The sequence below is a fragment of the Pieris rapae genome, chromosome Z, assembly GCF_905147795.1.
Source record: "Pieris rapae chromosome Z, ilPieRapa1.1, whole genome shotgun sequence".
Lineage (NCBI taxonomy): Eukaryota > Metazoa > Arthropoda > Insecta > Lepidoptera > Pieridae > Pieris > Pieris rapae.
This window is the reverse complement of record NC_059534.1, coordinates 4,500,385-4,521,323: the sequence shown is the minus strand read 5'-3', so window position 1 is coordinate 4,521,323 and position 20,939 is coordinate 4,500,385. Positions and strand designations below refer to the sequence as shown.

Genomic DNA, 20,939 nt, shown 5'->3' with positions numbered 1-20,939 from the left:
TTTCGATATAGGTGTGTATTATTGAAAAACAAGTTTATAAACAATACTTACCCATATATACAACTTACCAAATGTTAAGCTATAGTTGTAAGGGTCTGTTTCACAATGTATGGATAAAGTAACAAATAGCTATGCAACACAAATTATATGGAAAATAAAAGTTCCGAATAAGAAACTTCGAGTTTCATGACGAATAGCGCTATCTGCCAGTCGTGAAACGCAACAAACACGAGTTAATCCTACCAATAAGTAATAAATAGCTTATTTGGAACTTATACGAACATTGTAAAACAGACCCTAAAACTGTTAAATAATTTCTATATTACATTTATTCTCTGTCGAAGCAATTTTCATAGCTTTTTAGTAATTTCAGAACATACATAGAATCCACAAAATACCGTTCATTCGTTTCGTGTTGCGATTCCAATAGGTCACGGTACGAAAAAATGCGATTAAATTTTTGGGGAAGGGAATCGATACTCATCCACCAACTCATGATATGCATCTCGACTGGATCGTTTCAAGAAAGCCCCAAAAGTAGGATCCCATGGAGATTTGTAGCATTCTGTATTTATTCATAAAATTACCTCCTATTACATTTTTTCAGACACTGTTAACTTAGTAACCGACATGTCCAAGACCCAAAAAGTCAACGACGTATGTCAGGCACTGGAGACTGATCACCTACTTGCCTATTAGATTTAAATATGATCATGAAACAGATTCAGAAATCTGAGGCCAAGACCTAAAAAGAGGTTGAAGCGCCACTGATTCATTCGTTAACCTAGTATGTGTCCCACTGAAATCGTGCGTTCTTATCTTAATAACTTACGATTACCTGTGTTTTTTTTGGAAACGATCAACCCGGAAAAGAGTGACTAAATTCATTTCATGTTTGTAACAATCTCAACTAGGTTTTAAACGAAATCTCCAGATCACAAGTCCAATCTTTCTATTTATTTTAGCTATATTTCCATTAGCCTTCTGTTAGATAAAAAAAAATTTAAACTCCAGGTAACTTTTAGCTTTATATTGAGATATCCCAAAATTATATGGTAAATATAAAAAAACACCAAAATTACACAAGTACTTTATTTAGATTAAAATTTTACAACTTATACAAAGCTTGCACAGTTTTCATTAATAAAAACAAAAATATCAAGAGGACCTATTGCAGATGGCTTAAGTGGGATTTTTAAAAGATTTTTAGATTTCTAAATTTCTTTAGTTACTGTTTCATACGTCTGTAAAGAAAAATATCAATAATTTCTCCTTTCGCTTGTTTCAAAACAGTTTGATACCAATATAAGAATACCCTTTCCGTTATTTTCTTAGCTACACCTATTACAATTAATATATGTCAATTTGAATGGCTGCTATGAAATGTAAGGTGTTCTGATCAATCAGCCCATCACTTAACAATCCGTCGATAAGCTTTCTTTATAAGCGCAGAATTAAAAACTGTCGTTGCTACTTGTAATTTAGAAAAAAATACAACTCTCCACTATCGACCTTCGTTTGATGCAGATGCTTTTAGAAGTGGGTCCATTAGTTTCTCCTGCTCGTCCACGACCTTGAAATGGAAAAGGCATTTTAATATTCAACGTGAGGTCACTGTAATTTATCTTCAGAAAGAAGACTTAAAGCAAACTTTGTATGTAAAAAACCACGTTTATCAACGGGACCTCGTACGATATGGCCAGCTTTCTAACAAATTGATATATATTGTTGATTTGTTGTTGATATATATTCGAGAATGGCTGGACCGATATGGATCATTATGCTCATGACTTTTGGAAGATCAGCGGATATCGTTTAACATAATATATTGTATATATTATTTAACATATTATACTATATATATATATATATATATTATAGATAAAAAACATTGTACTACGGCTTATTGAAACTTGACAGAAATATAGTTAGGTGATATGAAGTTCACCGAGATGTCTAGTAGGTATATAAAAAAGGTGATATTGAATATAATAAATATCAATGAGCCGAATATCAATGATACAGAAACATGCAGCTAATACCACGCTAATTGTAGCGGAATTCTATACAAAATGACATATGTTTTTTAAAACTTGTAAATAATCCAAGACAAGCTAAGACAAACCTTCCCAATCTGTTCAGCGCGCGCAGTGAGTTCCCTCATCAGCTGTTGTTTACGGCTGTCTAGGTCCGCATCATTCTTTTCTTCGAGACTTTTGCATATTCTTTCATACTCTCTGTACAATTTGGCGTATATTGCCAAACTTTGCTTGGCCTCGTGACTCTCGCTATGTCCCTTAGATGTTGCGTCATCTCTGTTCCTCGATAGACTGCTTAAACATGAGAATGTTACTTTGAAAACAAATATGAACAAAAATTAAATATACCATTCTTACACATCTTTAAAGTGTTATTTTAATTACAAAATTTAAATAAATGCATCTAATACCCGTGCAAAACCTATTCGATAGCGTATTCTCATGGTCAATATGAATATGTACTCTATTTTCGTCTACGATTTTGAAAAATTATAGTTTTTTATTACAGCATAATAAGTGGAGTAGAAAATCGAATACTAAAACTTAATTACCATGATACTATGCTGCTATGTTTTATATATTTTTTAATTACTGTAAAAGGAAATCAAAGGCTTTTCAAATGATATTATTTATTTATTTGTATTATCCTCTAAAAACTATAACGCTATTCAATAAATCGTGTACCCTACACTAATTATTCTATCCTTGTTGGTATTTTCATGGGTCATCTACCCTAACAGAGAGCCATCTATGCCCAATTATTGGTTCTGCAAAGCTAATTTCTGCAAAATGTATCATCGTTAACAAAAATAAAATAAATCTCTCATATTAGTACTCAGTATTCAAAAGGAAGAAAATTTTTATATTGAGACATCAAGTTTTATTCGATTTAATACGAAATAGTATATGTTCCATATACACCACATTTTATGTGTAGTATGTATGACATCTAATAGTTTTAACTTACTTACTTATACATTGACGTATATATGTAGTTGGGTCGACTCATTGCACGCAGAAATCGTGGTACCATACCATCCCCTTCACTGTACATGTGCAAGAGACGATTGTATGGCATAACCATCCTTTTATATGAAGGTAACCGGACTAAACGCCTTCCAACTCGAATAGCATTCATCTCCCGGTTATCCAATGATAGAACCTTTGAGAAAAAAACAAATTACTTTTTCACAAAACCGTCAAGCTTCAAGGTTGGCTTTGCTAAAAAATAGATTGTTCGTTTAATCATAAAAAAAATGTGAGCCGTCACGGGACGCCTGGCAGATGTGAAACATCGAAATTATTCTGTGAAGTAATATGCAGAAAAGAACAAATTGTGATAGAAACTAAATATGTCATAATGATAAAATAAAATATTACGATTTTGTTTTCCAGATTACGATGACTATTTATTGAACAAACATTTATTTTCATTAAATACAAAAATTTACTACTGCATATCGATTGTATGTATATACCATCATATAGCGTGGCGATGCGTCGCCACGGCATGCGTCGCCACGCCAGAAATCGTGCTCGTGTTAACGTGCGGATATAGATGTTTCACATCAACAATACATTTTTTAATAAAAGCAGTGTTTGTTTGCACCAGTCAGAACGTGTTCTCATAAATTTATAAAAAAATCCCTAGTAGTGACTGAACAAATTATTAACAAAGTTGGAAACGAGAAAGCAGATCGTAAATTTTCTAGATTATGGGTTTTTCTGGGACAGGCAAAGAGTAGTAATGATCGTTTGGATTATCATTGACCTTTTTCATGGATTGTTCTTTTAAGTTTAGGTAATTTATTCACGTAGATGGCGGATGGAGTCGAATTTTAAAGGCGATTTTATTCATATAGTTATGTTTGTAGCACATGAAAATTCTCTTTTAATGTATTTAGTTGACCTTTGAATAATAGTATTTCGTATCGAAAATTATATATAAAGAAGTTAAGTATACTCACTGTGCTTCTGGGTGCAGTTGATGCTAAGTAGCCCAATCCTGTTAAAACAATAAGAAGATGTATTTCATTTATATACACAAAGGTAATTAATGCCTTTAAAATAAAAAGCTACTGAAAAATATTTCCAACAGCCAAGAAAATTGAAAATATACTCACCCATATGATGAGCCATAGTAAAGGGAATTCCGGAGACCGGCTGTTGAATTTTCATACCATTCAAGACCTTAAAGTATATTTTTCATATAAAGACGGCTATTAAGTTAATATCAAAATTTCCTGTCCTATTTTGTATGAAATACATATTAATATGTCTATATGAATAACATATATATATGTATGTATACAAGCCAATGCCAGTGAAATCGGTGAGATGGAAGTCGAATGTAATACCTGCTGAATATTAACGCCAATGTTATGTGAAGGTGCGGTGCTCTTGCTGACAATAAATGGTATATTTGAGGTACATCGCTGCTCATAGTAGCACCGCATACCAGCTTGCTTCATCTGAGATGCAACCGTCGGCATTTCATAGTGGTGACCGCGGTAATTAACACGGCGATGGACAATCTAAAAAATTGTTCCATAATAGGTTCAAAAGATTGAAGAAATGACGGCCCGGCCACAAACGGCAAAGAAAATTTAACTAACACAAAAAATTGTCACTACTTCATTATTATATTACTAATTTGGGACATGCACGGAAACTAAAGAGATTTTTTAAATTGATTATATTTTTGACCTATTCGTTTCAAGATTATACGTCATTTTATAATTGCGCAAGATACACATTGCCTTATAATATTTAAATTAACCTTTTTCTTTTTTTCTATATTTTCAGTTTTCCCATCTTCAGTTCTGTTATCTTCAGATTGCTGCTCAGGCAGATTTCGCTAAATAATAAAAATAATTCGATCATTGCTTTTGCCTTTGTACAAAACAAATATAAATTATTATTTATGAAATTATTTTTAGAAATAACTTACTCTATCTGGAGATTTTCTCCCGGCTTCATCATTACCGTCTCCACGAGCTGTAAATAATTTATAGTTCATATTTTACAAATAATTATGATTCAAATTTTGATTACTACATTGTATCATATATAAAAATATCATATCATATATAAAAAAAACAGTGGCGCCAGAACCTCTTTAATTCTAGGCCTCAGATTTCTGAATCTATTTCATGATCATTTTTCAATCAAACAATGTCGTCAGTTTGGGGTCTAAGACATGCCGGTTTCCTCACAATGTTTTCCTTCACAGTTCGTGCAAAAAAATGGGCTCATAAAAATAAAGTCCATTGGTGCACAGCCGGGATCGAACCTACGACCTCAGGGATGAGAGTCGCACGCTGAAGCCACTAGGCCAACACTGCACATATTATATCATCTACATAAGCAATTTCGAGTAACCTCTCTTTTTCTCATAGTCTGGCGTTACAGGTTTTTGAAACGGATGACGTTGCCACGACTCTGGCGAGGTGCTTCCACGGCTTTTGTTAAATAGTTCAACAACAGGTCTCTCCTCTTCTTTACTCACCCCTGTACCTATTAAAACAGATATTGATAAAAACTAAGTTGATGATTTGCGCCACAGTTTCATGTACTTAATTAAGCATGAGAAAATCCCCTAAAAATAAATATAGTATTTATATTTTGACAAAATGACCTGTGCTTTGCTGAATTGACGCTTGTCGGCGATTTCGCGGTGATACTTTGGCGTCCTGAGAGTAATCCTGACCGTAAGACCAAGGAATTTCTAAAAAAAAGAAACAGTTAAGGACTTGGGACAAATTTACTTTATTTTTTTTAAATATAATTAACTGTATTGAAGAATGAAGACCTCGAACAAGTTTCAATACTAACTCTTCACCTACCGTAGCGCGATTTGTGAAAGTCTAATATGTATAGGTCGAATAAAAATGTATTCATTAATCTACTATTAATATTTATGACATCATCTAATACATGGTTATTCTAATAATATTCTAAAATGTAAACTTTGAAATGATGAAATTTTTTCCGTTTATATCTTACGATTGATAACTGGATCCTTATTACGTCGACGAGAACCATAGCCTTTTTTAATTTCGCCTTTTTTCTTCTTGACAGTTATATTCCTAGAAATATATATTCATACAAATGTGTTTCTTTGACAAAAATAACTCGAAGTAAACAAATCATACAAAATAATCATGTGTTAGGTCAATCGTCATGTGTTAGGTGACCTGCGTAAAAGCTGCGCGTCAGGCAAATATTTTGACATTTCACGAATTGACATTTCAGATCTTCTCAGGCGGCATTTTAACCTAGTTTTATTTTATTATTTACACACTTTGTTTTGTAATGAAATAATGTACTTTATTACTGGTAATGTAGTTATGGGATCTGTGTCTCAGCATGGACCATTCCTGTCTCATTGATCATTTCAATGAGACAGGAATTTTCAAGCAAATAGATAATCATTTCCCCGCAGTGCTTTCCTTCACCGTATGAGTATTTATATTTGAAGTGAAACTCTTTTTTCCATGAGGGTAACATTTTTTCGGATCGTCACGAAGATGTGCAGCGTTTTTGTTGAAGAAAAGGGAGAGAGCGATAGAGACCGATTGAGTGCGAAAGGGAGGTCAAGAAAAAATACACGCTATTCACACGGTTCAGTAGTTATATATTAGAACTTTATATGGAAACTCTGTCGCATAACGTCTTGTGCAGTAGACGCATTTTTTTAATTAAATAATTATCATTAGCACGTATACAGTGTGTAAACAGTAACAGATATACAAATACATGGAGTGATCATATACCGGTACATGGTACATCTATTGGGCTTTTAACTTAGTAATAATTAATTTACAAAGAAGTTTCACTTCTGACATGTTTACCTTGTATGCACGCACTTTTTATATTTACATTTCACACGCCTAAAGATTACAAATAAATAAACCACTTAGGGTTCACAATGATTACCCAGGAAAATTATCGTAGTAGTGCTGACTGTCATTATGGTCAGAGATATCCTGAATCACTTCATCATCACCGCAGGCCACCTCTTGAGGCTCACATTTGTCCGTCGATGAATCAATCTCATATACAGCTACGAATGAAATCATAATATAATTTCTCTACTTTTTTTTTATTTTTTTTTAATGAGTATTTGCACTATATACAATCGGATAGGTTGTTCGCTTCTAATCGATAGCTGGAATCCACGTAAAACTCAGTCAGTTCAGGGTATTACGAAAAAGTATACACGGGAAATAAAAAGAAGAAGAATACGAAAAATCTGTTTAGTGCAAATGGTTTAACAGCGATATAAACTCATTTTTGTGGAATCTTGGTTAGTGATATAAAAAAGATGGCATAAGTTTGCACAATATATTTAAACTCACCATCTCCTTCAGGATGACCCCGGGACATCGGTCTTACTTTCGGAGATTTTCGCGCTGAACTTACTTGTGCACGCTGCTTAAAAGGAAAAAACAAAAAATAAGAGAACATTAATGAAATAAATACATATACATATATTAAAATACAATAAATATATAAATATTTGTCATCTATAAAAACATTCATAGTAATATTTTTATACTTCAGGTTCTCTTTAATAGTGAACAATGTCGTACATAGAGCTTACTTCATTGAGATGTAATCAATACACAAGTTAAATTATATCCTCATTTATTAAAAATCCCTTTGCGCTGCTACACTTGTTATAATTGATATACCATCAGCTATTTAAAGATAGAGTGATAAGTACTAAGTAGTATAATAATTATGTGACGTTAAAAAAGGCGCCATTACTAAGCTTGAGAGGATAGAGGTAATAATACCATTAGCTCACCTAAGGTGTTTTTAAATATAGCCGTCATTTCTATTATAAATTAATATTACCTGTGGTTGACGAAACATCTGGTTGTAACCCCGCACCTGTCCAACCATTTCGTGCTGCTCGACCATAGCTGGATCTAAATAGCCTCGGGTTGGATTAGCCGGCAATTCCAGTCTTCTCAACCTAGCCGCCTGCGGGGACACCTCTGTAACCATCAAAACTATATTGTTAATTGTGTATACACTGTTTCACATTGTATGTTAATATACATTATAAAAGTATTAAACATCATCAAATTGAACATATTTTGTCCAAGTAGCTGATTAGCCTCTTTAAAATGATACCAAACTTTTTTCCATCTTTAAATACCTAGTGGTCCATTGAGTTTAAGCAGATTAATAATCATCTAGGTGAGATCATATAAATGTGTTCGCTAGGAAGTGATGATAAGCGCTGCAGGGTTGTGAAAACTAAACGTTCGATTTATAATAGTATTCATACAGTAATCTACAACTAGATATGTAAACGTTGTTTAAAAATGAACACCAACTGTACTGGAAATTATACATTAAGATGATGAAAATACTTGAAATAAGTAAAAGTTTATCCTTACTCTTTTTTGGTTGAGTCCGAACACTTATAAACGGAATATTTTCACCAGCAACTGTCTGATCACTTACGCGTGTCATACTAAATAAAAATACAAATGTTAGTGTTACGTTCCCGGAAAATAACAGAGTCGTAGATGAATAAAAAAAATAAAGCTGAGATATGTCTAGATTAAATTAAATATTTACAACAAGGTAATCGCTAAATTACGTTTGCATGCATGGAAGCCTTGATGTACATTATACACTCGTCTTGAAAATATCCTTCTATGACTATTTTAATAGGTTTAAAATGCTCATTATTTAAGTAATTATTAATATATATTTCATTGTATACCTCCGTTTTTTAAGTTTTCGTCTTCTTTTAAGACCTTTGACTGTATCAATTTTTTCTTTTAAATCATCGCACCTCGCTTCGGCTAATGCGAATTGATCGTCTACCTCCGGTATTGATGCTATTAAAATATTAGGTCTTATTAGAAAACTACGCAACCTAATTAAATGACTTAATAACCAAGCGATTGGTATTTTCAATGCGTCGAAGTTGCTTTGCAGCTCTATGACACAGAACGCAGATAAACCTCCTTGCAGAAAAAATATCATTAACGTCAGGTAGGATATATAAATTGCTCGTTTGATTTGTAACAGTTACTTTGCAGTCTGAGATCAAAGAAGCTGTGGAAATTCCGAACACGAGAAAGTTTAGTAGCCAAAAGAAAAATTTGTAAAAAGGAGAGGAAGTTAGAGAGTCAGGAAAACTTGATTTCGAATACTCCGGTTAATTTGAGAGAATCAACCTCTCATTGCCCGATTAGAAGGCGCATATTATGGCAACACGCGATCGGCAAGGGTGCCGTTCCCTAGTTCCGAAGGCCGAGGCTCCCTTTGGGTTTGGCTCCTTGCTTGTACTAATAGTTGCAAACGCCAAATCTGATTACACCAGAATTTTAACAACCAAAGCGTAAATATAGCGTATAAACTAGTTGGTCGTGACCCGAAATAAGTCAAGGATCAAGGAAAATATAAAAAAAACTCTTTTTAGTAGTGCGTGTTAATTTGTTTAAAAATTACATTCCTTATAACTCTATGAAGAAAGTTTTAGCTTCGCTTAAAATATTATCTTAGTATTTTGTTTCTCTATGTATTGCCCTTTTTTTATTGACTAATAGCTGATGGTGGCTCACCCCTTATATCCAATTTTCGTTCGGAACGTGTCCCTTCAATATTTCCTCCTGCAAGACTACTAGAACTTCTATGACGCTTATCTATAAAAATTTACTAATTAATACAGAAAAACTAAAAAGGTTCGGAATACCAGGGTACGGCAGTGAAAAAATCTGTTAAATATCACATTTTGTTAATTCAATTTTTTACCTTTTGTTATTTTTAATCCGTCGCCCATGTTAACTTGAAATTTTCATCACACAACTTGACCGCTTTCTTAACAATTCGAAAAGAAAGTGCCTTTTAATAGTAAAATATAAAAATTATGTTGATTAAAAAGCACTAAAAAACCATCCCGTCAAATATGTCAAAAAACAACAATTTGATTTTTTTATTGACAAATGAGGGCAACTTCTAAATTTTAATATCAGTACTGGCTGGTACTTGTTAAATATAAATCAATCGCCAACGCTAAGATGTCGCGTTGAGAAGAATTCTTACAGAATACACAGATGGAGCCTTTTTTAACGATACTGTACGTTATCTATTGCGAGCAAGCAACCACGATTCTGCCTGCGGTAACTAATTGCAAAATGAATTTTATTCATAAAGCTCACACACTACAGATTTTTTGTCATGTTTTTTTTAAACTGTTTTTTGTGTAATTCGTGACTTTTTTTCCAAAAGATAATCCTGTTGATAACAACCACACATCACATACAGCCAGTCTGTGGCTCAGGACATGACAATTGACATTACTGTATATATTTAGCTCTGAATTCATGCTAATAGAATTTTACTGTCACAACTCAGTGTCATAAATTTTGGAAGAATGATCAATGATGCTTTACCCCTGAAAAATTAAATAGTTACGCCTATCGGTCAGCAACGAGGAAAATAATGCTTATTAATCATATCTCGCTGTACCAAATCACTAACAGAAACAAAAAACACAACTAACAAAATACAATGTTTAGCTGAAATAATCAAAATGCACTGTGAAATGATATAGGAGATATGGATACTATATTTACTTCCTAGTTCCAGTGTTAAGGTTTAATTATAATGCTAGAAAGACATTAGAATCAAAATCCCAAACCATAAATGAAAATATTATTTATACATTTAACATTACATACATTTAATAATTTACTGCTGGCACCAATGCAATAATCATAAGTTACTTTGAATCAAAAGTTAATCAATATTTTTAGATCTGAGGTTTATTTAATATCATTGAAAATTTTTATGTGAGAATTATTATGTAGTTTTTGAATAAAATCTTTTGAAGTTAAATTATTAGAAATTGAATATACTGTACTTTCATTTTCACCTGGGTAATGTTGGTCTTTGTCTATGTATCAGTACAACAGTTAAAATCAACTACAATCTACATCATGCATTCAATCAATATATTTGTAATTGACTTTCCTAATACAATTTAGTTAAATATATTTGCTAATATTATTTAAATGTCTTGAGATTATATTTTGTTATATTTATTTATTCTAAAAATTCATAAGCCGTATTTTGACAATTGATTCATATCTTCTGTCATCTTACAAATTTATAATTAGGTCAGGATCAATGTTAGATCAATTTTTCTTCATAGTTTAACCAACAAATATGCTTTAATGTGGTTAGTCCACAGTAACAAAAAGCAATTTATGCATGGAATATATATTTATTAAAGATTGTAAAATACTTATTGTAAGACTTATAGTTTTATGTTAAGAGATCAAAGATGATTTAATAACTTAAAACTTGTATGTATTTATGTATGAAATGATCTAAAATCAAAGTACCAGCTACACCCAAATGTATCAAAAGAAATAAGCATTCAGTAACAAGATTGCATCCTGCACTGAAAGCAGAAAAATTTACTATTTAAATGTCTTCTCTTCTACCACTTGGTTTGTTTCAACAATGATTCACAGTAAAATTCATAACAAGCTAAGTCTTCTGTGATACTTTATGTCATAGTTGCAATAATAGGATACTTTATTTGGGGGCATAAAGGTAACTGAGTTATATGAAGATCATTAATCATGTTTGCTACTTATTATATACTATATTTATAAGTGCATCAGTTCTGTACAGCATGTCCGCAGCTGAATTGTCAATGTTTGTTTTAGATTTATGTACCTATTCTGAATGGCGAATTATAACTCCTCCTCAACCTACTTTAAATGAAGGTATGACTTTCTTATTACCATGAAGATACCCTGAGCAAAGTGGTGTAGAAGATTTTCAAGAATATACTGACAGACAAAGCAGATATCTCTTCCCCTCCCCTATTTTCGGCTGCAGATTAGTTTAGAAATATATTGTAAATTAGTAGATCCAACTAATGAGTATTGCATATAATCCTTTTTCAATTGATTAATTCAGATTAATCACCCATGATTTATGTAGATTGCAGGCCATTTTAATGTCTAATGTAAAAAAAAACTATTTTCAATAAATAGACAATATTCCTTAGATGTTGACACACACACCCACCCATAAAATTATGAAGTCATGTATATATACTTAGGTAACATGGAAAAAGTTTAGCAAATGAAAATGCGTCATGAATCGCACAGCACTGATGTTATCATCGTAGTCGCTGTTAAGGATGTCCCACACGTGGATCTAGATTGAGTTAGCTAGTTGCTACCGTGCTACGTCCACGCTTAAAGTTAAACCAATTGTAAATAGTGCCACGAGATGGGGCTACATTAAGATATGCTAATCACAGCTTATCATAGCTTTGTTGTTGAGTATGCCTACAGGCTTCAACAAAAGACTTAATATATCATTGACCAATAAATTTCTCACGTTAGATTCATTTTATTCTGACTAAATACTGAAGAGACATAATTCTTACCCATTTAATGTAGATAATGGTGTAAAGGATTTATTTGGGTAATCGAAATCTGAAAATTTTCTATACTCTCTTGACAAAATAGTATTAATAAAAGACAGATTGTATTTAATATATTTTAATACAATAATATACACTTAATCCTTAAGTTACTGACACAAAGGAAAATAATATATTAAGAGTTAAAAATCGAATAAATGTCAAATTCTCACATTAGAATATAATAACTGAACAAAATTATGTTCACATCAATGAATAAATGTTTGTTTTAAAAATAATTATGTATAAACAAGACTAAACAGACAGTTCATCATAAAGAAATAATATAATTAAATACTGTTTCAAATTTATTAATATAATTCAACTTAATTCTTATTCTTACTGTAAATTTCTTAATTGAACTAGTCATTAATAAAACCAGACAGATAATACAAAGATAAGAAAAAAAAATGTTTTCACGCATTGTATGCAAGTCATATATTATATCAATTATTCACGAGGCTAACTTTTCTTTAGTATATTTTATAAGATGCTTCTTTAAAATAAAATAAATGGTAAAATGAAAATTTCGGTACACCTGGATTTATGTGTGAAATAAAAATATTAATGTGATGCTATATCATTCTTTTATGCTTACCTTAACCATACTATAATATACTGCTATGTAATATGATATTTGAAAATTGCGAACGTCATCAAAATTAAATTAGTTGTGAGGTGTCACAAACTTATCTGACATACAGATAAGTGATACCAAGCTTTTCCTAATTATTTCAACTTAAGCATTAGGCGGTACAGCGCTACAGGTAGGTTGGGTTAGGTAGGTTTGTGGTACTTTGGTCTTGCGTTAATCTGCGCTTTAAAGTTATAGATTAGGCTTAGATAAATTAAAAAAAAAACTGGTGGGGCTAGCTTTAGACCTATAAAACTAGAGATTTGGCACTTAAGACATGTGCGTTTAGAGAAAATGGCAGTGGTAAACCTAAATTCAAAAATTTTGAACAGTAGAATTATCCAAATGTAAAGGTATTTCAAAATCTTACATGTATCAATAATAATAAATTAAATAGTAACATGGAATGAAATTATTGAATTCAGTCTATTTGACTGCATTTATAGTAACAGTTATTTTTTCCTTAGTTATTATCTATACCTAAGCCCATACCAAGAGTTATTGATTTAATAGCGCAATAAAAACTTTCATTCCCTTTATCACAAAGATAATACATTTTCTTGAACCTGTCCCTACAAAATTTAACAGATATCATATTCTAAGCAGTAAGCAATTAGTAAAAAATGCTTCTTAGTTGCATCTATCATACCCGAAACTTATAAGGGTAATAAAATAAGTTGTTCAACAGTTTAACCACTTATTTATAATTAAATCAAAATTCAATCAATGCCATAAATAAATGTATGAAGTTATTACTAGAGAGACTGAGAAGTTCAATTATTTCCAATCCATCATTATTAAAAATCAATACTATATAATAATTAAAATGCTTTGATATAAATAAATTGTAAATTGAAATGCAATCAATGGTCATTATAATATAATGGTTTAACTTTTTATATCATGAGATACTAAAATACTATTTTAAATGATACAGAAGTAAAGAATTCATATGATTTAAATAGATAATATGTTAATTCAATGTACATAATAAAGTTAAAATAACATACTTTTCATAGAGACCAATAATTTCCTTAGTTTGTTTATCAAAAAATTTTAAAACAATTATTAAGTATTAACTTTGTTTATATTATACAGAATACTCAGCCTCTCATAAAATGTCAAGTAATCAAAATAGTATCTAAAAAGTCTTTTAAAAAATTGTTTAAAATGTGATAGAAATATAAATAATTATTTTAAAATACCATCAAATTTGAACCATTAAATTATATGGTGGATAACTTCAAACAAAATGGTTCTAATACAATTGCTTAAAACTAGTTTACATAAGAGCAATGTAAGTGGTATAAAATTGTCAAATTGGAAAACTTTCAAATTGTATGGCAGCCAATCTCAAGATTATTTGCTACCCTATATACTGTAATATTGACACATGTATCCTATTTAAACATGTATTTCTATTATATCATATTTGTTAATGAGCTTTTAAAAGTCAAATATTACAGTAATAAAAAGCCTCGCACACTGAATCAGAAAAAGCGCATGAGACAAGGGAAAGCTGGTTAATCTTACAGCATGACACATTTCCTTCTTTTTACAGGTTCTGGAGGCTCCAGTGCAGCCAAAATGGCTTCATCAAACACATTCTTCAATCCTTTCTGGAATGAAAAGAAGATGCACTTTAGTCAATATACTAAATGCTTAACTATAGGGGTAGAAATTTAAATAAATGGGTTTTCATGATCACATACCTTTATAGTTAAGTGTATATTTATCAAAGCTAAACTACAATAAGAAAATAACTGGAATGTTATATTATAATGTTGTTAAGGCTAGCATAGATCCACTGTGTTTGTCTACTTCACAATAACATTCTATTTCATAAGCTGTTTAATGTATATAAATACCTGTGTCAAAGCTGAGCATTCTACATATTTCACTGCCTTAAGTTCCTTTGCAAGTTTCTCTCCTTGTTCTAACGACACTGGCTTTTGTTTGATTTTGGCCAATTTTTCCATGGTTCCTGGATCATCTCGTAAATCTATCTGTGTACCCACCAAAAGGAATGGTGTCTTTTGCTGATGATGAGTTATTTCAGGTACCCACTAAAAAAGGTTTTTAATAATGTAACAGCCATTAAGTGTATAAATTAATATGTAATATGAAATAAAAACATAATCATGAGGTAAAAAATATTTGTTACCTTTTCTTTAACATTTTCAAAAGAACTTGGACTCACTACACTGAAGCAAACAAGGAAAACGTCTGTTTGTGGGTAACTTAGAGGTCTAAGCCTATCGTAATCTTCCTGTCCTGAAAAGTAACAGACAATATTTTTTACAAACTATGGTATGGTTGGTGGACACATTTTCCACACTTAAACTCATATTTACAAACTATACGAGCATATTAAATTTATAGACTGCCAGTTTAATATTTTTGACTTAGCTTTGAACATTGTTGTTTACTCTGGAAGGACTATAACTTCGATTTGAAAATTAAGAGATGAGTCATATTTACACACCTGCAGTATCAAACAGACCAAGGGTGTATGGCTCTCCCCCAATCATGACAGTGACTGCATAATTATCAAATACTGTTGGCACATATTCTGATGGGAATTTATTTGTTGTGTAGCTGATTAGCAAGCAAGTCTTTCCCACTGCTCCATCTCCAACCACAACACACTTAATAGTTTGCATTTTAGTTCCTTTTCTTGTCGTGTTTGCAACAAATTGTAAAATTTGCTTATCCGCTGATGTTGTTTCTCATAGCCCCCTTTTTTCAGGATGAGATTATCTTAAAAAAAATGTTAAAGATTTTTATAGAAGAAAACATAAATTAAACCTTCCCAAAATTAATTAATTTAGAGTACTTAATAATACTAAATATATAAGATAACAATAACTGATGAATATAATATAATAAGTCCTATAATACTTCTGAAGGAGGATAAACATTCAGATACAATTATTATTATTTTTTACATGATCAAAATAAGAATCAAGTCTTATATTGTGGCCACCATACTATATGATAAATGTGTCGATATATAATAATCAAATTAGATGTTAACCTTTTCAATTAATAAAAAAGGCAAGAGTGAGTTAAAAATTTTAGGTTTTTGATACTAGGATGCTTATAACACTAAATATGTTTTATGTGCAATAATGCACATATACATTTCTTAAAAACCTTTTATTATATTTCATAAACTGATAGAAAAATTTTAATATATTTCTATTTAAATCCTTCAAAATGGCAAATTTTACTTATTGCATTTTAGTAGATTCATAATTTCCAGCAAATTACACATTGATAAATAAGCTAAAGTTCTAATACCATAACAGTTTCATCTAAATTGTATTAATCAATTTTTAATAACTAGTATAACTTTAATTTACGTTTAGGAAATTAATTAATTTAAAATTTTGATCTCACATATTTTGTTGTTGTGATAAATAAAAATGTATAATTATTATAAACTACATACTTTTAAAGAAATAGACCAACAAATATTTAAAACATGTGAGCTCTACATCAATAAGTGATAAGCCGTGTGTTTGTCATTTTGAATGATTAACAAAGGGAGCAAATTACCGTTTGTTTAAATATTCTTAAATATGTCAAGCTCACACAGTTACCTAAGAAGTTAGGTGGGTAAAATGCGTAATTTCTGATGCAGCACCAAAGACAATTAGTGAAAATACAAATTGTGATACTTTAAATTTGAAATGAGCAGTATTATGTATATATATTCAATTAAATAGTTGCATAGCTATAAATGAGTGTAGACTAGATGCATATAGTTAACAGTAACTAATACCAGCATGTGTTAATGTTTTGAAGAGAGCATTGACCTTAGATTTCAAATATTCTGAAAGCATGTATTTTTTAATTATCTTAGTCTTCCCGCAAGTTTCCTCCCTAACTCAGATAAATACGCCATAGCAGAAAAGGATGCGTTTTCCTTTTCGTTTCTACAGTACATGCTATATATGTCCTATTGGGTTTATCAAATTTATAAGGCTAAAAAAGCAAGCTGTCTTAAATTAGTCAATAGTAGCCAATTTAGTTTTAACTTGTACATTCTCCTACATTAATAAAACATTTTTACATAATCACGTCACATATGTAGACGTCCATTTTGTGAAGTGTCGGATCATCAACTTTGGAGGTGCAGGTTGTAACTAGAATTTCTTTTATTATGAAGAATATATTGTACATTCAGCAAAACACTTACCTTCATAAGTCACTAATATAAAACAATTTATAACATACCTTCAATTCGTAATTTTAAGAAAGTATTGAGACAAGGTACAAACAGTGAATCAAATAATTAAGCCCCTGGGCAGTGGGCAATACTTTTGACAGCTGTCGGCTTGGGACTTGGGAGTTGTGGGGTGACCATATAATAATGAAAAAGCAATGTGACTCACCTATATTATATTGAAATAACATAGAATAACTAGAAAATGTTGTTAACATCTACAGTATTGCTAAACCTTAGGAACGATTTTATAAAGTAATTTTAATTTAAATCAGAGTGCTTTCATATTGCTTACATTCAATATTGTAGAAAAATCACCTACACACATCTTTCTTAATACTAAATTTTATTTTATTATGTAAGATCAAAGAATCTTTGTAGTTCGTTAACTGTTTATAGGTTTATACTTTTAAAATTGTGATAAATTGACCGACTTCATAGATACTTTGCTTTCAGCTAACCCTAATCAATACAATTCTGTGTTTATACTTTAATCTGTGGTATAAAAGTTCATGTGGAAAGTGGAAACTAGAAACTGGAAGTGGAAACACATTTCATAGCCAGAAAAACAGCAAAATTTTTGTTTTGTTTTGTTACAAAATTAAAGTGGTTACACAATAGATACCTAGAAAAACAGTTTAAACTTTTTGCGATTTTTGTACGCTATTTGTTTTTTAAACAAATGAATTCTGAAGGAAACGTAAAACGTCTTGGTATCATTGCTATTATTTAAAATTCTAGTTTTGGTAAATTACTAAGAAATCTTTGACTTATTCTTTTAGAGTTCCCATACCTACTAAATTTTACAACAACAACAATAAAAATGTATTTAGGGGACGAATTTCCAAACTTCACAGCGAATACCACGGCAGGAAAGATTGATTTCCACGAATGGATAGGACAATCGTAAGTTCACAGTATAAAATAGAAATATATATATACCTATGTATTTATTGATCAACTCTTTAGTCACATGGTACCATATTACTTTTTCTAAATAGGTTCTATTTCTAAAGGTATTTAAATTACTGATTTAAAAAGTATTTTCTGTTTTAAGATGGGCTATCCTGTTTTCTCATCCTTCGGACTTTACCCCTGTTTGCACAACAGAGCTGGCTCGTGTTGTCAAGTTAATGCCAGAGTTTAAAAAGCGCAATGTAAAAGTCATTGGAATATCTTGTGATTCTCTTACTTCACATTTCTTGTGGTGCAGGGACATCAGAAGTTATGCGGGTATGAAATACCAAATATCTATTACATCAGAATATTGAAATCATAAATAAAGTAATTCTCATAAGCCAACATATTTTTGGTTGAATATAACATTAATGCAAATAAAAACAATCTGGTCAGTCATGGTAATTCAAGATATTGTGTAACCTGAGTAAACATTTCAATGTCATTAACTACTATGCCTCCTTATATTTGTTGGAGAGTTAGAGAGTTGTTGAGATACCATAATGTGATGGCTTAACTGTGTGAATAACTTTGTCATTAACTTAAGATTTTCAACAAAAGTTTGTAGTCATTGCTGTTTTCAGGCTGCACACTAGACGAATCATTTCCATATCCAATTATTGAAGATGAGGATCGCATAATTGCCAAAACATTGAACATGTTAGATAAGGATGAGATGGATTCCAAAGGAATGCCCTTAAGTGCCAGAGCTGTATTCATCATAGATCCGCGTAAGAAATACAGACTGTCTATTCTGTATCCTGCTTCCACTGGAAGAAATTTTGAGTAAGGTTTTAATTTGTTTATTCAACATTTTTAACTGTATTTTTCAAAGTCGAGTAAGGCTGTTTGTTTAGGACATTAAATAAAGTTGATGTTGTGTTATTGTGGAATTTCCACAATATCTAAAGCTATGTCTAAAATATCACAAACAAAACTCAACTCAATTTATAACAAACAAAATATATGATGTGAATATAGAGTTTGATTATAAAGCTAAATAATTATATAAGCTAAATATTAATTGCATTAGTTTCGTTTAAGCTTACTAACTTAACCTGCTTTTGTTCCTTTACACAACATCACAAGGATAAAAGTAAAGGTTTCTAAAGTTTTCTTAATAATATTGGTAAAAATTACAGTTAATAATGATTTTTAAATTTACAGTGAAATACTTCGTGTGATAGACTCGTTGCAACTGACTGACAAGCATCGAGTAGCCACCCCCGTTGACTGGAAGGTGAGTAATAGAATACATTAAGTATAACACAACACTTAATACTTAAAATTTAAGTATAGGTGAGCTTGCTCTTTTCTTTAAATGCAATGTTTGTTTTCTCTGGTAAATAAATTTATATTAAAAAATAGCTAAACAGAATCAATATCTATTTGGTTTAGTGATTTAGAAATTGAATAGCATTCTGTAAACTATGCTTTATCAAAGTTCATATAAAATTAGTTGATTCATTATAATTTGATACTCATACTGATACTACTGTGTACATATTTTGTTTAGCTATATCATCATTCGCATAAGTGTCTGACGGTCTGCATTCTATTGATATTGACGATGATATTTTTAGACTTGTACATTGTGTATAAATAATGCTATTTATATATCAATTTTTATATATATTAAAATTTTTATAACGCGATCCCAATGTTGCGATGGAAATTGAAAGAATTTTATCGAAATCGCATACGTTTGGATCGCGGTCGCTATAGACTAACTCACTTTGGCGTAGAGTCGAAGCGGCGCGTTGCGTCATTGTCTTAGAGCGCCCTATAATCAAAAGGCTGTAACCAGTTCACCTTTTCTACATTAGTGAATAGTGCAGCTCAGCAGTATACAATGATATATATTGATCTTAACATGATTGAGCTATTATTAGAAACTGAGGAGCTAGAAAATGCTTCACCGCACCCTAATAACGCGCTCCTCCAGACAAGCGAATAAATTTGTACATATATTAATGTAAAGATAGAAGTCAATACGGCCTCACCTCTGTGCCAGTGTGTAATGACCCTTAAGATTTCTGTCCGCAAAAAAATCCTATAAAAAGAAGCCTTCGCCCTCCTAGATCTAACATTTACACGAATTCTCCATCAAACCAAATAAACTTCACACAAAACATAAAATTATGAACATTCCCCATTGAAATAAGGTAACACTTGACTTCATACCAACTACGATCTCATTAGCGAAGATTCGAAACCTCATTTAAATAAAATTTGCTCTGACAGATGGGTGATGATTGTATGGTGCTCCCAACGGTATCAGACGACGAACTGAAGAAATCTTTCCCTCAAGTAAAGGTTGTGCAAGTTCCATCCGGAAAACAATATCTGCGCAAGACGCCATGTCCAAAAATTTAACAATTTTTTTTTAATTTATGATTAATTGAACTTTAAGGTTCCTGTAAATCAATGAAAATTATAATGATAAGCAATTTTATTTTAGTAATAAAAATAAATTCAATATACATTGTTTTCATTTTGGTATAAAAAATGTTACGAGAGTCAAAATTAATATTTATCCTAAGGGTATGTTTAAGGTGCATAAATAAGTTTGTTCGCTTAATAAGTATCGCAATAAGTTTC

At 31.1% G+C, this 20,939-nt stretch overlaps 3 protein-coding genes across 12 annotated transcripts; 1 reads left to right on the top strand and 2 right to left on the bottom strand.

Moving 5' to 3' along the window:
* Positions 1-1,077: 1,077 nt before the first annotated feature.
* On the bottom strand, positions 1,078-9,963 carry LOC110996327. 7 transcript variants are annotated; one of them, XM_022263940.2, is made up of 18 exons: positions 9,822-9,963; positions 9,632-9,712; positions 8,785-8,902; positions 8,453-8,529; positions 7,902-8,059; positions 7,400-7,472; positions 6,978-7,104; positions 6,045-6,127; positions 5,677-5,766; positions 5,421-5,558; positions 4,990-5,036; positions 4,819-4,896; positions 4,397-4,573; positions 4,163-4,229; positions 4,007-4,044; positions 3,011-3,201; positions 2,126-2,333; positions 1,078-1,573 (listed from the first exon to the last, which is right to left on the bottom strand). In XM_022263940.2, the coding sequence occupies exons 1-18, from the start codon at positions 9,847-9,849 to the stop codon at positions 1,505-1,507; spliced, it is 1,848 nt and encodes a 615-aa protein (XP_022119632.2). In that variant the 5' UTR covers positions 9,850-9,963; the 3' UTR covers positions 1,078-1,504. The 7 variants fall into 7 exon arrangements, with proteins under 7 accessions (XP_022119632.2, XP_022119633.2, XP_022119634.2 ...); XM_022263941.2 differs by having other exon boundaries at positions 2,126-2,330; XM_022263942.2 differs by having other exon boundaries at positions 5,421-5,555.
* Positions 9,964-12,811: 2,848 nt separating this feature from the next.
* Positions 12,812-17,508, bottom strand: LOC110996319 (cdc42 homolog). Of its 2 annotated transcripts, none has more exons than XM_022263929.2 (5): positions 17,393-17,508; positions 15,636-15,910; positions 15,315-15,424; positions 15,019-15,216; positions 12,812-14,769 (listed from the first exon to the last, which is right to left on the bottom strand). In XM_022263929.2, exons 2-5 carry the CDS (start codon positions 15,811-15,813, stop codon positions 14,680-14,682), a joined length of 576 nt encoding a protein of 191 aa, XP_022119621.1. In that variant the 5' UTR covers positions 15,814-15,910; positions 17,393-17,508; the 3' UTR covers positions 12,812-14,679. The 2 variants fall into 2 exon arrangements, with proteins under 2 accessions (XP_022119621.1, XP_022119622.1); XM_022263930.2 differs by having other exon boundaries at positions 17,355-17,502.
* On the top strand, positions 17,276-20,819 carry LOC110996318 (peroxiredoxin-6). Of its 3 annotated transcripts, none has more exons than XM_022263928.2 (6): positions 17,276-17,294; positions 18,164-18,287; positions 18,439-18,614; positions 18,923-19,124; positions 19,506-19,578; positions 20,583-20,819. In XM_022263928.2, exons 2-6 carry the CDS (start codon positions 18,205-18,207, stop codon positions 20,712-20,714), a joined length of 666 nt encoding a protein of 221 aa, XP_022119620.2. In that variant the 5' UTR covers positions 17,276-17,294; positions 18,164-18,204; the 3' UTR covers positions 20,715-20,819. The 3 variants fall into 3 exon arrangements, with proteins under 3 accessions (XP_022119620.2, XP_022119619.2, XP_022119618.2); XM_022263927.2 differs by lacking the exon at positions 17,276-17,294 and adding an exon at positions 17,870-18,039; XM_022263926.2 differs by lacking the exon at positions 17,276-17,294 and adding an exon at positions 17,870-18,081.
* Positions 20,820-20,939: the final 120 nt, after the last annotated feature.